Source organism: Scyliorhinus torazame, chromosome 6 (genome assembly GCF_047496885.1).
Source record: "Scyliorhinus torazame isolate Kashiwa2021f chromosome 6, sScyTor2.1, whole genome shotgun sequence".
NCBI classification, from domain to species: Eukaryota; Metazoa; Chordata; class Chondrichthyes; order Carcharhiniformes; family Scyliorhinidae; genus Scyliorhinus; species Scyliorhinus torazame.
In genome coordinates this window covers 308,716,077-308,731,216 of record NC_092712.1, presented here as the reverse complement: position 1 = coordinate 308,731,216, position 15,140 = coordinate 308,716,077, and the positions used below count along the sequence as shown (strand labels likewise).

General features: G+C 50.6%; 1 protein-coding gene across 3 annotated transcripts in view; it reads right to left on the bottom strand.

The window, feature by feature from the left end:
• The window catches only part of rreb1a (ras responsive element binding protein 1a), a 196,123-nt gene that overhangs the window by 82,564 nt on the left and 98,419 nt on the right, over positions 1 to 15,140 (bottom strand). For all 3 annotated transcript variants that reach the window (XM_072510027.1, XM_072510026.1, XM_072510025.1), the window contains exon 6: positions 12,960 to 13,104. In XM_072510027.1, the coding sequence (XP_072366128.1) occupies positions 12,960 to 13,104 (145 nt within the window). The remainder of the gene's footprint in view (positions 1 to 12,959; positions 13,105 to 15,140) is intronic.

The window sequence follows — 15,140 nt, the reverse complement described above, 5'->3', positions numbered from 1 at the left end:
TCAATAAAGTGACAGCTTCTCTGCATCTGAACACCAGAGAGATGGCTAGATTTCTCCTCATTCTTTCAATGTTACAGGAAAGTTGATGGCTTTGTCTTATGGCAGGCAATTAATAGGCTTGTTTACTACTGCATTAGCACCTTGAACTCAACTGATCTCATAACATGGTGGTGGTGTTGGGATTGGGGGGGGGGGGGGGGTAGGCGAGGGGGGGGGATGTTCTTCTGCTCAACTCTTTATAGCTTCAAATCCCAGGCTTTGCCTCTTGCTTGCTATTTGTCTCCTGTGGCTAAACCTTGAAAATGGTGAGGAAAATACACAGCACCATTTGGAACAGTGGAGGCAGGAGAGGGGGGGGTGGAGAGTGTGGGGCTGGGGAGGGGAGTGGGGGGAAAGAGAGAAAAGAGAGTTGGGGGAAGAGAAGGGGTCGGGGAGAGCGGGGTCAGGGGAGAGCGGGGCCAGGGGTAGTGCTGTGGGGAGTGGGTGGGTGGGGGGGGGGGGGGGGAGTGTGAGGGAGGTTAGAGGGGGGGTTTGGAGAGGGGGGAGTGAATGGAGGAATGGGCATTGACGAGGAGGGAGAGAACACGGGGCAGAGGAGGAGGAGGGAGTGGCAAGGGGTGGGGGTGGAAGGGGAAAGCGGGATGTGGGGGGAGGGGTTGAAGAGGTCCAGATTTCGCCACAAGTGACCAGGCTCAGCATCTAGGCAAAAATGAGCAAAAATCTCAGTCCAGCCCCCGAACTCCATTTCCTATTTTTGCGAGGTGACTGGAGTTTGGCTTTGTTTGCTGCATGCGTGATTTATGAAGGCAACTGGCCATTTAAATAGTCAGCTGTCTCCACAGGAGTGTGGAACCCAGAGTGTACAGATTAGACTAGGTAAAAACATGGTAGAGGCATTCGGATAGCCAAGGTACACTTTTGGAGAGGTACAGTATCCTTTTAGTTATGGTCCTAACATACCTTGGGGTGGGGTAAGGCATCTTTCGCGATTGTTAAAAGCCAACATTATTGTGCGTAAAACGTGCATAAATGTATTGAAACTGTCAAAGAACTGTCAAAACTCATTGGGCGGGATTTTCCACGGAGTATCGGGGCACGAAATTGGCACTGGCTATGGCAGCAATGGGAGGTGGGCAGAGGGGCACTAAGTTGGCATAGAGGCTAAGAAGAACCACAGGGATGGACTTAGGATGTATAAGGGCATTGGGTTGGATAAAGAGGCACGGTGTGGGATAGGGGCCATGGGGTTGAGTAGAGGTGCACGGCCATCAATTTGCATGCAGCAAGCTCCCACACACAGCAACGAGATAAATGGGCAAACGAGTAACTCCTTAGGTGTACAGCGAAGGTTCACGGGACTGATTCCTTGGACAAGGGGATTGTCCTGTGAGGCGAGATTGAGTAGGTTAGTCCGCTACTTCCAAGAATTGGGCAGAAAGCGACACGATCGAATTGAAACATATCAAATTCTTAAAGGGCTTGACTAGATACTGAGAAAATGCTTGCGGTGGCTGGGGAACAATCTCAGAATAAAGGCGTCCACCATTTAAACCTGAGATGAGGAGAAATGTCTTGACTCGGGAGGGTTGAGACATTTTGGGAATTCTTGGCACCAGAGAGCGGGGGGGGGGGGCACATAGCCAGCGAGCGTGCCCAAGAGTGAGGTCGCTCGGCCTTCGGGCATGAAGGGGTCATGGGAATGGTTCAGGAGGAGCGGAGTTGAGGTAAAAACTCAGAATGGCGGAGCAGGCCCGAAGGGCCGAATGGCCTACTCCTGCTCCTATCTCAAATGTTCTGGCATAACTAACGTTGCTTCAGGAATAGAGATTGGGCAGGTCACCTGGAGATAGGTCGGTCAACACGCCAAGACTGACCTGGAGTCTCCAGATTGAAGATCAATCCCTGGCCACTGCTGACACAAGCTCACTTCATCCCTCTCTCTCTCTCACACTCACTCTATCCCTCTCTCTCTCTCACACTCACTCTATCCCCCTCTCACACACACACAGACACACGCTCACTCTATCTCACTCACACACAGACACACGCTCACTCTATCCCTCTCTCTCACACAGACACACACTCACTCTATTACCCCTCTCACACACACACAGACACACGCTCACTCTATCCCTCTCTCTCACAGACACACGCTCACTCTATCCCTCTCTCTCTCTCACAGACACACACTCTACCCCTCTCTCTCACACAGACACACGCTCACTCTATCCCTCTCTCACTCTCACAGACACACACTCTACCCCTCTCTCTCACACAGACACGCGCTCACTCTATCCCTCTCTCACACACAGACACACACTCACTCTATCCCTCTCTCTCACACACACAGACACACACTCACTCTATCCCTCTCTCTCACACAGACACACACTCACTCTATCCCTCTCTCTCACACACACAGACACACGCTCACTCTACCCATCTCTCTCACACAGACACACTCACTCTATCCCTCTCTCTCACACACACGCACGCTCACTCTATCCCTCTCTCACACAGTCACACTCACTCTATCCCTCTCTCTCACACACACTCACTCTATCCCTCTCTCACACACACACACACACGCTCACTCTATCCCTCTCTCTCACACACAGACACACACTCACTCTATCCCTCTCTCTCACACAGACACAAACTCACTCTATCCCTCTCTCACACACACGCTCACTCTATCCCTCTCTCTTTCTCACACAGACACACGCTCACTCTATCCCCCTCTCTCTCAGACACCCGCTCACTCTATCCCTCTCTGTCACACAGACACACACTCACTCTATCCCTCTCTCACACAGACACACTCACTCTATCCCTCTCTCTCACACACACACTCACTCTATCCCTCTCTCTCACACAGACACACGCTCACTCTATCCCTCTCTGTCACACAGACACACTCACTCTATCCCTCTCTCTCACACACACACTCACTCTATCCCTCTCTCTCACACAGACACACGCTCACTCTATCCCTCTCTCACACACACACACACGCTCACTCTATCCCTCTCTCTCACACAGACACACGCTCACTCTATCCCTCTCTCTCTCACAGACACACGCTCACTCTATCCCTCTCTCTCACACAGACACACACTCACTCTATCCCTCTCTCTCACACAGACACACACTCACTTTATCCCTCTCTCTCACACAGACACACGCTCACTCTATCCCTCTCTCACACAGACACACGCTCACTCTATCCCTCTCTCTCTCACACAGACACACGCTCACTCTATCCCTCTCTCTCACACACAGACACACGCTCACTCTATCCCTCTCTCTCACACAGACACACGCTCACTCTATCTCTCTCTCTCACACAGACACACGCTCACTCTATCCCTCTCTCACACACACAGACACACGCTCACTCTATCCCTCTCTCTCTCACACACAGACACACACTCACTCTATCCCTCTCTCTCACACACACAGACACACGCTCACTCTATCCCTCTCTCTCTCTCTCACAGACACACGCTCACTCTATCCCTCTCTCTCTCACACAGACACACGCTCACTCTATCCCTCTCTCTCACAGACACACGCTCACTCTATCCCTCTCTCTCACACAGACACACGCTCACTCTATCTCTCTCTCTCACACACACAGACAGACACACGCTCACTCTATCCCTCTCTCTCACACACACACACACACACACACAGACACACGCTCACTCTATCCCTCTCTCTCACACACAGACACACGCTCACTCTATCCCTCTCTCTCACACACAGACAAACGCTCACTCTATCCTTCTCTCTCACACAGACTCACGCTCACTCTATCCCTCTCTCTCACACCCTGACACACACTCCCTCTATCCCTCTCTCTCTCACACAGACACATGCTCACTCTATCCCTCTCTCTCACACAGACACACACTCCCTCTATCCCTTTCTCTCACACACAGACACACGCTCACTCTATCCCTCTCTCTAACACACAGACACACGCTCACTCTATCCCTCTCTCTCTCACACAGACACACGCTCACTCTATCCCTCTCTCTCACACAGACACACGCTCACTCTATCCCTCTCACACACAGACACAGGCTCACTCTATCCCTCTCTCTCACACACAGACACACACTCACTCTATCCCTCTCTCTCACACACAGACACACGCTCACTTCATCCCTCTCACACACACAGACACACGCTCACTCTATCCCTCTCTCTCACACACAGACACACACTCACTCTATCCCTCTCTCTCACACACAGACACACGCTCACTCTATCCCTCTCTCTCTCACACAGACACACGCTCACTCTATCCCTCTCTCTCTCACACAGACACACGCTCACTCTATCCCTCTCTCTCACACACAGACACACGCTCACTCTATCCCTCTCTCTCTCACACAGACACACGCTCACTCTATCCCTCTCTCACACACACAGACACTCGCTCACTCTATCCCTCTCACACACACAGACACACACTCACTCTATCCCTCTCTCTCTCACAGACACACACTCAATCTATCCCTCTCTCTCACACAGACACACGCTCACTCTATCCCTCTCTCACACAGACACACACTCACTCTATCCCTCTCTCACACACAGACTCACGCTCACTCTATCCCTCTCTCTCTCACACGCTCACTCTATCCCTCTCTCTCTCACAGACACACACTCATTCTATCCCTCTCTCACATAGACACACGCTCACTCTATCCCTCTCTCTCACAGACACCCACTCACTCTATCCCTCTCTCACACAGACACACGCTCACTCTATCCCTCTCTCACACACACAGACACACGCTCACTCTATCCCTCTCTCTCTCACATAGACACACGCTCACTCTATCCCTCTCTCTCACAGACACACACTCACTCTGTCTCTCTCACACAGACACAGACACACGCTCACTCTATCCCTCTCTCTCACAGACAGACACACACTCAATCTATCCCTCTCTCTCACACAGACACACGCTAACTCTATCCCTCTCTCACACACAGACACACACTCACTCTATCCCTCTCACACACACAGACACACACTCAATCTATCCCTCTCTCTCACACAGACACACGCTCACTCTATCCCCCTCTCTCACACAGACACACGCTCACTCTATCCCTCTATCCCTCTCTCTCTCACACACAGACACACGCTCACTCTATCCCTCTCTCTCACACAGACACACACTCACTCTATCCCTCTCTCACACACAGACACACACTCACTCTATCCCTCTCTCTCACACAGACACACGCTCACTCTATCCTTCTCTCACACACAGACACACGCTCACTCTATCCCTCTCTCACACAGACACACGCTCACTCTATCCCTCTCTCACACACAGACACACACTCACTCTATCCCTCTCTCTCTCACAGACACACGCTCACTCTATCCCTCTCTCACAGACACACACTCACTCTATCCCTCTCTCTCACACAGACACACACTCACCATCTCTCTCACACAGACACAGACACACGCTCACTCGATCCCTCTCTCTCTCACACAGACACACGCTCACTCTATCCCTCTCTCTCACACACACAGACACACCCTCACTCTATCCCTCTCTCACACAGACACACGCTCACTCTATCCCTCTCTCACACACAGACACACGCTCACTCTATCCCTCTCTCTCACACAGACACATGCTCACTCTATCTCTCTCACAGACACAGACACAAGCTCACTCTATCACAGAGTCATAAAATTTACAGTGCAAAAGGCGACAATTGACCCATCGAGTCTGTACCGGCCCTTGGAAAGAGCTCCCTCCTTAAGCCCACAGCTTCACCATATCCCCGTAACCTAGTAACCCCACCTAACCTTTTTGGACTCTAAGGGGCAAGTTAGCATGGCAATGCACAGGAAACCCACGCAGACACGGGGAGAACATGCAGACTCCACACAGACAGTGACTCAAGCCGGGAATCGAACCTGGGACCTTGGAGCAGTGAAGAAATAGTGCTAACCACTGCGCTACCATGACGCCCTCCCTCTCTCTCTCACACACACACACACACAGATACCAGCTCACTCTATCCCTCTCTCACACAGACACATACGCACACACAAACACACACATACAGACAGTCAGGCTACTGGGGTGGGGGGGGGGGGGGGGGGGGGGGGGGCAATACTTGAGCTGGAAGCAAAGCTTTACCCCATAGGAAATGATGGAAAAGGAAATAGAGGGGCCTGCTTTCTGGGTTTCTACCTTCAGTACATTTCTCAGACACACTGCTTGGCAGGCAAGGATCCTAGTTATCCAGGGATAGTGGAAGAATTAACTCCAGGCAACAGTACTTTCCAGTTCTTTCCATCTCAAACACCCTTCCAAAGATCGTCTGGTAGCGTTTCCAACTCCCCTGCAAAACAAGATTCCCTTTAACTCACTCTGTTGAGGGGAAGGGAATGTGGAGTGCACTGTCTGACACGCAATGGCGTATGTCAACATGGCTTACGGACAGAGGGAGTGGGGCTCACAGTAACAGAGCCTCAGGAGCCTCGCTTATTTAGAGGGCAGAGGACTGTGAGGTGGGATGTGTGCTCGATTAAATGCTGCTATGGCCTTTGCTGGCACAGGCACTGAAGTCCTGTCACAGATCTGAGTGGCGGTCTCCAAGGTGAAGCACAGCCCGATCCTCAGGCCCTCTTGGCCCTTGGGAATGGAGGTGTGGTGCTCTTTGAGGAACCCAAGGGGAGAGGGCCTCCTGCTGAGGGCCCTTCTTCTGCCCCTCTCTCCGCTTCTAGCTGTTGCTGATCTGGGGGAGGGCGATCTCCTCCCATTCCCTCTCCAGGTCATGGGGAATCCGCCCCATCCCATCCCCCCCGAGAACGATACCCATAAAGAAGCAGTTCCCTATCTCCTGGTGATTCCCTTAATGCACTGACTTCTAAAGCCCTCAGAGAATTCCCAGAACATTTGGTAAGAGCTTAGGTGAACTCTTGGCAAAGTGTCTCCTGATGAGTTTCCAGTCGATGCCTGTCGCCATGGGAACAATAAAGGCCGAGCCTTTGGATGACCATTCTCTCTTTTATCAAGCACTAAAGGGGGGGTTAGCCCGCATCCCGCCTTGGCCTCCTCGAAGCCTCTTTGGCAACTCAACTGCGGAAGATGGAATTAACTCCTCGACAGCCTGCCTGAGATGGGAAAGTGTTCCCTTCCTGAAAGCTAACACCGGCCTTTAGTTCACTTCTAACCCACGTGGGGTTTGAGCATAAGAATCTACGCTTGACACTCCTGTGCAGCGCTGAGGGAGTGCTATACCATCAGAGGTCGCAGCGTTTTACTGCACAGAAAGAGGACCCCTGTCCACTGTCAAGCACCTAACTTTCTAATCCCAGTTTCCAGCACTTGGTTGTATGCTCTGCACCCCTCAGCCTTCTCTGCTCCAGGGAAAACAACCCCTGCCTGTTCCAGTCCCTCTTGATAACCCTCCAGCCAAGGCAACAGCCTGGTGAATCCCCTCTCTGCACCCTCTCCAGTGCAATCGCATTCTTCCGATAGTGTGGCGACCAGAACTGTACACAGTACCGCAGCTGGGGCCAACCAGCGTTTTAAACAGCTCCATCATAACCGCCCTCCTCTTATAGTCTGTGCTTCGCTTCATAAAGGCAAGAATTCCATAGGCCTTCTTAGCCACGTTATCTGCCTGTCCTGCTGTCGTTCAGAGATCGGTGAACCTGCACACCAAGATGCCTTTGATCCCCTGTGCTTCCAAGGGTCTGACCATTCACCACTCCCTTGCCTCGTGAGTGCTTCCCAAAATGCATTACCTCACACTTTCCAGGGTTAAATTCCATTTGCCACTCTTCTGCTCACCTAACCAGCCCGTCTATATCGTCCTGTAATCGAAGGCCTTGCGCCTCACTCTTCACCACACCACCAATTTATGGGACGTCTGCGAACTTACTGATCATACCTCCTACATTCACATCCAGGTCATTAATGTACACTGCAAACGGTAAGGGACCCAGCACTGATCCCATGCGGGACACCACTGGACAAAGGCTTCCAGTCACAAAAACAACCTTCGACTATCACCCTCTGCCTCCCCCCACCTTTCGGGTCAGGCATTAAAGCTGGCTGCTTAGGCGGGTGTCAAAGATCCCGCAGCCATTCTTTTGAGGGCAAGCAGGGGAGCTATTCCCCAGCACCCTGACCAACCATCATCGCTCAATCGACAGCACAGAAATCAGATTATCTGCACGAGTTATCGCATTGCTGTGTGTGGGAGCTTGCTCTGCGCAAATTGGCTGCTGCGTTTCCTACAACAGTGACTATACCCCGATAGTACAGGCCTACCAATCTGGGCAATTGGATTTATCGGGGCAGGTACGAGCCATAGTGAGGCTGGCAAGAACGCCGGGGGGGGGGGGGGGGTTAATTGGTGCTCACAAAGTTTTATTATTTAATAATATTTGATTGATTGCACAGTGACCCTCACAACTTACGCAGTGTCCAGCACGCCTCAATCAATTCGCCCAGAAAAGGAGCAAAGTGTTGTTTGCCCTATCGAAACTGGCAGGGAATGCTTCAGATTGGCTGCGACCCAATCAGCAACGCTCAGACGAGACCAATTAAAGAAATCCGTTTTATTTTATTCAATAGGCGGAGTGCACACAAACAAACATACAAATTGGGAACAGGAGTCGGCCACTCGGCCCCTTGAGCCTGCTCCACCGTTCATTAAGATCGTAGCTGATCTGTTTGTAACCTCAACCCTACATTCCTACCGACCCCGATAACCTGTCACCGCCCCCTCGTTAATCAAGAATCTACCCAGCTCTGCCTTAAAAATATTCAAAGATTCTGCTTCCTTTGAGGGAGAAAGTTCCAAAGACTCACCACTCTCGGAGGAAAAGTTCTCCTCACCTCGGTCTTAAATGAATGACGCCTTATTTTTAAACAGTGACCCCCTAGTTCTAGATTCTCCCACAAGAGGAAACATCCTCTCCAGGTCCACCCTGCCAAAAACCCCTCAAGGTCTTGAAGGTTTTGATCAGGTTGCCTCTTGCTTTCCTAGACTCGAGTGGGTACAAACCGAACCTCTCCAACCTTTCCTCATGAGGCAACCCGGACAGTCCTGGCATTAGTCTGGTGAGCCCACAGCTCACAAAACTCAAAACAAAATGTTAGAAACGATTCTGCGAATGGGCAGCACTTGCTGAACAATCCTGAGTGTGTTAATAGCTACACCAATAACAATTTACGATAATCAGACAAGGTCTTAATGTGGGCTCATTTACACTCACTGGAAGGAACATACATACATACATACATACACAGGGACCTGTTCTTTACAAACAAAAGGAATATGTTCAAGCCTTGTGCCTTTTTTGAATTACGCAGGAACTTGGGGAGTCTATTGTTCACCGTGGCAATGCCTGGGCCAATCAGTGTTGACTTGCCAACCAGTCAGCATCCTTTTGTCCTGTAGTATAAATGCTTGTGATTGTTTGAAATTTGGCATTCTTGCATTTGTCCTGATGAGGCAAGATGAAAAGTTTCAGCAGCACGTCCCTCTTTTCATCAATATTATTATATTCTGTCCTCCCTCTGCTCACTCAACCACTCCTGTGACAGTGCCCTCTATGCATCCTGCAGAAGATGCAAATATGAAATTCAAAATATATCCTTGCTCCGATTGGCTTGCAAATGTAATCTTGCTAAATTTTACCTGACCAAATCATCTCGCTTCATTTTACTCCAGCAGTTCCATGAGCCCACATCACAACACTCCCCGGAAGGAAAGGCAAAAGAAACGAAGGTCTAGATTTTAACCCTACCCCTCCGTATTCAGGGATCAAGGCCGAAGCATTTGAGGAAAGACAGGGCCAAACCCCGAGGCTAACTCTCAGCACCCAGACAGGTTTCAACCAGAATGACTGCCTCATAGAATCACAGAATGGTTACAGCACAGAAGAGTCCCTTCAAACTTCCGTGGGTCTTTGCAAGAGCAACTCAGCTAGTCCCACTTCCCCGCCCTTTCTCCTTTTTAAAAAATAAATTTACAGTGCACAATTCATTTTTTTCCAATTTGAGGGGCAATTTAGCGCGGCCAATCCACCTAACCTGCACATCTTTGTGTTGTGGGGGCGAAACCCACGCAGACACTGGAAGAATGTGCAAACTCCACACGGACAGTGACCCAGAGCCGGGATCGAACCTGGGACCTCGGCGCCGTGAGACTGCAATGCTAACCACTGAGCCACCGTGCAGCCCGTCCGCCCTTTCTCCTTGAGCATGCAAATATATTTTCTTCAGGTAATTATCCAATGCCCTGTTGAAATCCATGCCTTACCCTGCCTCCACCACACTCTTAGGCCGCGCATTCCTGATCCTAACCACTCGCTGTGTGAAAAAAGGCTTTTTCTCATCGTTGCCTTTGGTTCTTTTTTGGCATTCACCGTAAATCAGTGTCCCTCTGGTTCTCAACCCTTCTGCCAACAGGAACAGTCTCTCCCCATCTACTCTGTCCAGAGCCCTCACGATTTTGAGCATCTCTACCAAATCTCCACTTTCCTCCGGGTGCTCCGGTTTCCTCCCACAAGTCCCGAAAGACGTGCTTGTTGGGTGAATTGGACATTCTGAATTCTCCCTCTGTGTACCCGAACAGGCGCAGGAATGTGGCGACTAGGGGATTTTCACAGTAGCTTCATTGCAGTGTTAATGTAAGCCTACTTGTGACACTAATAAAGATTATTATTGCCTCCGAGGAGATCAATCCCAGCTTCTCCAATCTATCCACGCAACTGCAGTTCCTCATCCCTGGAACAATTCTCGGAAGTCTTTCCCGCACCCTCCCTGACGCCTTCAAATCCTTCTTAAAGTGTGGTGCCTAGGATTGGGCAGGGGACTCCGGCTGAGGCTGGACTAGAGTTTTATAAAGGTTAACTATAATATCCTTGCTTTTTGTACTATTTATACAGCCCAGGATCCCAATGACCTTTTAGCCATTTCTGTGATGGGGAAGACTAAATAAGGCCTGATATGTAGCAACGCACCTGCACATTATCCGCTCTGTGTACCTTGATCACAAGCACAAGTGATCTTTTATTGGTTACCATGCAAATTGCGCACGCAGCTTGTACATTCCGTGCATCACTGGGTGCTTTTTCTTAGTGTACCAAACCTGTCAGCCATTAACCCTACCTGTACCAAGCTGAAATTAGCCAGAAATTTCCTGTTATGAGAATCCCCAACAGCTGCTGTGCGTTTTAATACAGGGCTCGACTGGAGCACACCAATGAAAATGTCTGCATACTTCCCAGCAAGGCTGGTTAGAAAGCTGCCAAGCTGGGGTGGCACAGTGGCGCTGAGGACCCAGGTTGTGGAGTTTGCACACTCTCCCTGTGCCTGCGTGGGTCTCACCCCCACAACCCAAAGATGCGCAGGGTAGGTGAATTGGCCACGCTAAATTGCCCCTTAATTGGAAAAAAAAGAATTGGTATTCTAAATTTTAAAAAAAAGAAAGCTGCCAAACTGACGTTCAGTGCTGCCCGACGGGGGTCAGTTAATTCAGAAAGTGGGGATCACTTCTGAGACACCTTTGGGCCTGATGTTCAGGCTCCACTGGAGCCAAGAGTGGAAGGGGGCGGGAATTAAAAATAGCACTGCCGGCCGGTCTGTGCACCGGTTCCTGGTCCCAGCTCCATCCCACGGCAGTGAGTAAAGGACATTTTTTCAAATTTTAAACGTGTATGAGTTGGAGAGAGGGCCATTTTGAAGTGGCCTCCCTCTCGCGCGCTTAGCCTCCATGGCATCCTGTTGTAGCCTTCAGACTGGCTGGCCTCGGATTGGACCTCCAGCTCAGAGAGACCGCCCACCGTCCTTAATTGGACTGCACTCGGGCCACTGTTGGCCAATCAGGCAAAAGCAAAGTTGGGGTCCTGACCAGTTCTGCCCTTTGTGTCTAGGTGGCTCAGTTATTCACTGGGCCATTTGTGGGGAGGGGGTTAGCGACAGTGGTGGTGGGGGTTCCCATGTTTGATTTCAAAGCAGATGAGTAGCCGACGCCATTTGTCAGCACGATCTCAGTGAGGCCTGCCGATATAGTTCTGTAGCCAAGGATACGTTATCAAGCGAATAAATATAAACAACTCCGGTATATCGGAGTTGTCATCGGTTTTCCTTTTACAACAATAACTTGCATTTATAAAGCACCTTTAACACAGCAAAACATCTCTCAGTGCTTGTAGGCAGCGTTATCAGTGAGATAAGGGGACGTCAGGATGGGTGACTGGGTGTGAAAGAGAAAAGGTAGGTGGCGAGGTTAAGGGAGGGAATTCCAGCGGTTAGGGCCCAGGCCACTGAAGGAACAACCAACGATGAGAAGAGACATTGGTTGATGTACAAGAGTGAGAATTGAAGGGATCCAGATATCCAGATATGGGGCTGGAAGAAGAAACAGAGATAGGGAGGAGCGAGGGCCACAGTCGGATTTAAACACAAAGATAAGAATTTCATAATTGAGGCTTTGGCAGACCGACAGTCAGCGGAGGTCAGGGGTGAGGGACGAGCGGAACTCGGTGCCAGTTAGGATCTGGGAAGTACAGAGTTTTGGATGAGTTTAACTTGGTGGAGATTGGATGACGGGTGACCGGTCAGGAGGGGGTCACTGGGTTGGTTGTGTCTGGACGTAACAAAGGCAGAGGATGAGGGCTCCAGCAGCTAATGGACGGAACCAGGGGAGGAGGCGGGTGGCGGTACCGAGGCAGACACAGGCAGCCTTCCCAATGGGAGAGGATGGAGGATCTCTGCTGGGAGTCAAATGGGGCACCGAGGTTTTGAATGATCTGGTTCAACCCGAGGCCTACATTCCGGCCAATCCGAGGCCTAAATTCCGGCCAACCTGATGCCTTCTCATCATGGCCAGACCAAGACAAGAAAAGCGGGCATTTTCCAATGGAACATAAACTGCACACAAAGTACCTTTTTGCTGAGCCATTCTTCCTCCTTGGTCTCCCCTTCTTCTTGGCTCAGTTTCCTTTTTACCGAGAGCCTACGGCGTTTGGTGGGGGAGGGGGGGCTTGAGCCCATCGAACTGGTGGGCTCCTTCTCGTGGATCTTCATGTGCCTGTGCAAAGACAACAAGAGGACAGATTTCAGTTACCATTCTAACTTTGGGAGCGAGTTTTCCTCACATGCAGAGATGGGTGTCAACGCGGGCTGAGAGACTCACGGTGGGGAAAGAGTGACAATCTGGAGCAATATATAGAACAATAAAATGGAGGGGGAAATATTAACTGCGTCTTTTGCTTGATCATTTTTTTTCAGCCCTTCTGCGGGGATAGGTATCTGATACACGGAACAACCGCACTGAGGGAGATGTGCTTAAAACCTTCACCTGATACCAAATGAAGGACGATTTTCGGAGATGGGACGCACTTCCGTTGTCACTGGCTGGGAGGGTGCAGATGGTGAAGATGACGGCCCTCCCGAGATTCCTGTTTGTATTTCGGTGTCTCCCCATCTTTATTCTGCGGCTTCACGCAAGGGCACCAGTCTGTGGGGGGGGGGGGAGGTGTTGGTAACTGCGCCTCTGCCGTTCCCGCCGGCACGGTACTCCAGCAGCCCCGTGGTGGCGGCGGCCCTGAGAGTCTGGGGACAATGGAGGAGACATGTGGGAGCAGAGGGAGCATCGGTCTGGTCCCCAATCTGTAATAATCACCGATTTGCCCCGGTAAGTATGGATGGGGGCTCCGGATATGGCGGAGAGCAGGGATTAAGAGGATGGGGAATATGTTAATAGAGGGGTGCTTTCCGTGTATGAGGGTGCTGGAGGAGAAGTTTGGGTTGGCGATGTCATGATATGTAGACATGCAGATAATGATATGCAGACTGGCACAGACAGGCAGGTAATGAACACAGAGAACAGGACATGACCAATGAGCAGGCAGGACACTCAGGGTGGTATCTCACTATAAAAGGCATGAGGCATTCACACTCCACCTCTTTCCACTGATGAACATCTACAGAGTGAGTCAGGGTGTATGTACAGTATCACACCTCCAGCACGTGGCTAAGAACTAGTCTGGTTCAGTCAGACAGAGTAACCACACTTAGGTTAGCAGAGAGTCGAACTCATAGAGAACTATGCTATTGGTTCAATAAATCAGGTTGAACTAACTTCAAGGTCTGGAGTATCTTTTGGTTAAAGCTGCATCCAGTTGCAGCCTGTGTTATCCCAGAGTACATAACACAACAGGTGAGGGGAAACAAATTCAGGTATCTGCAGGTGCGGGACTTCCTACATAAACAGGTGTCAACCTTCCCGCTCCTACCATTAAGGGGGATTCAGGACAGGGTAGTTTCCAGAGGGTGGGTCCGAGAAGGGAGCGTCTCTGACATTTACAAGGAACTTATGGTGTCAGAGGAGACGCAGACCGAGGGGCTGAAGCGCAAGTGGAAGGAGGAGCTGGGAGGTGAGATAGAGGATGGTCAATGGGCGGACGAGTTGAGTAGAGTCAACGCAACCGCAACATGTGCCAGGCTCAGCCTGATACAATTTAAGGTCATTCACTGGGCTCACATGACAGTGGCCTGGATGAGAAGATTCTTTGGGGTGGAAGACAGGTGTGCAAAATGTGCGGGGGAACCAGCGAACCATGTCCACATGTTCTGGGCATGTCCGAAGATTAGGGGATTTGGGCAGGGGTTTGCAGATGTCAAGTCCACAGTGTTAAATACAAGGGTGGCGCTGAGTCCAGAGGTGGTGATTTTCGGGGTGTCGGAAGATCCGGGAATCCAGGAGAAAGAGGCAGATGTTCTAGCCTTTGCTCCCCTGATAGCCCGGAGATGGATACTATTAGCTTGGAGGGACTCAAAGCCCCCAAAGTCAGAGACCTGGCTATCGGACATGGCTAGCTTTCTCTGTTTGGAGAAGGGGGGGGGCGTTAGTTTAGCTTAGAGTAGGGGGTTAATAAAGGTGGGACCTGTAAGGGAGGGAGACGGCTTTTGCACTATGTTTATAGTTTCATGTGCATTGTTTATTTTGTTGTTGTTACAATACCAAAAATACCTCAATAAAATGTTTATTAAAAAAAAAGACCTTCACCTGAAATTCCTGCCTGCTCTTTTAGGGGACGTACACTGCCAGTTATTTGAGGCTGG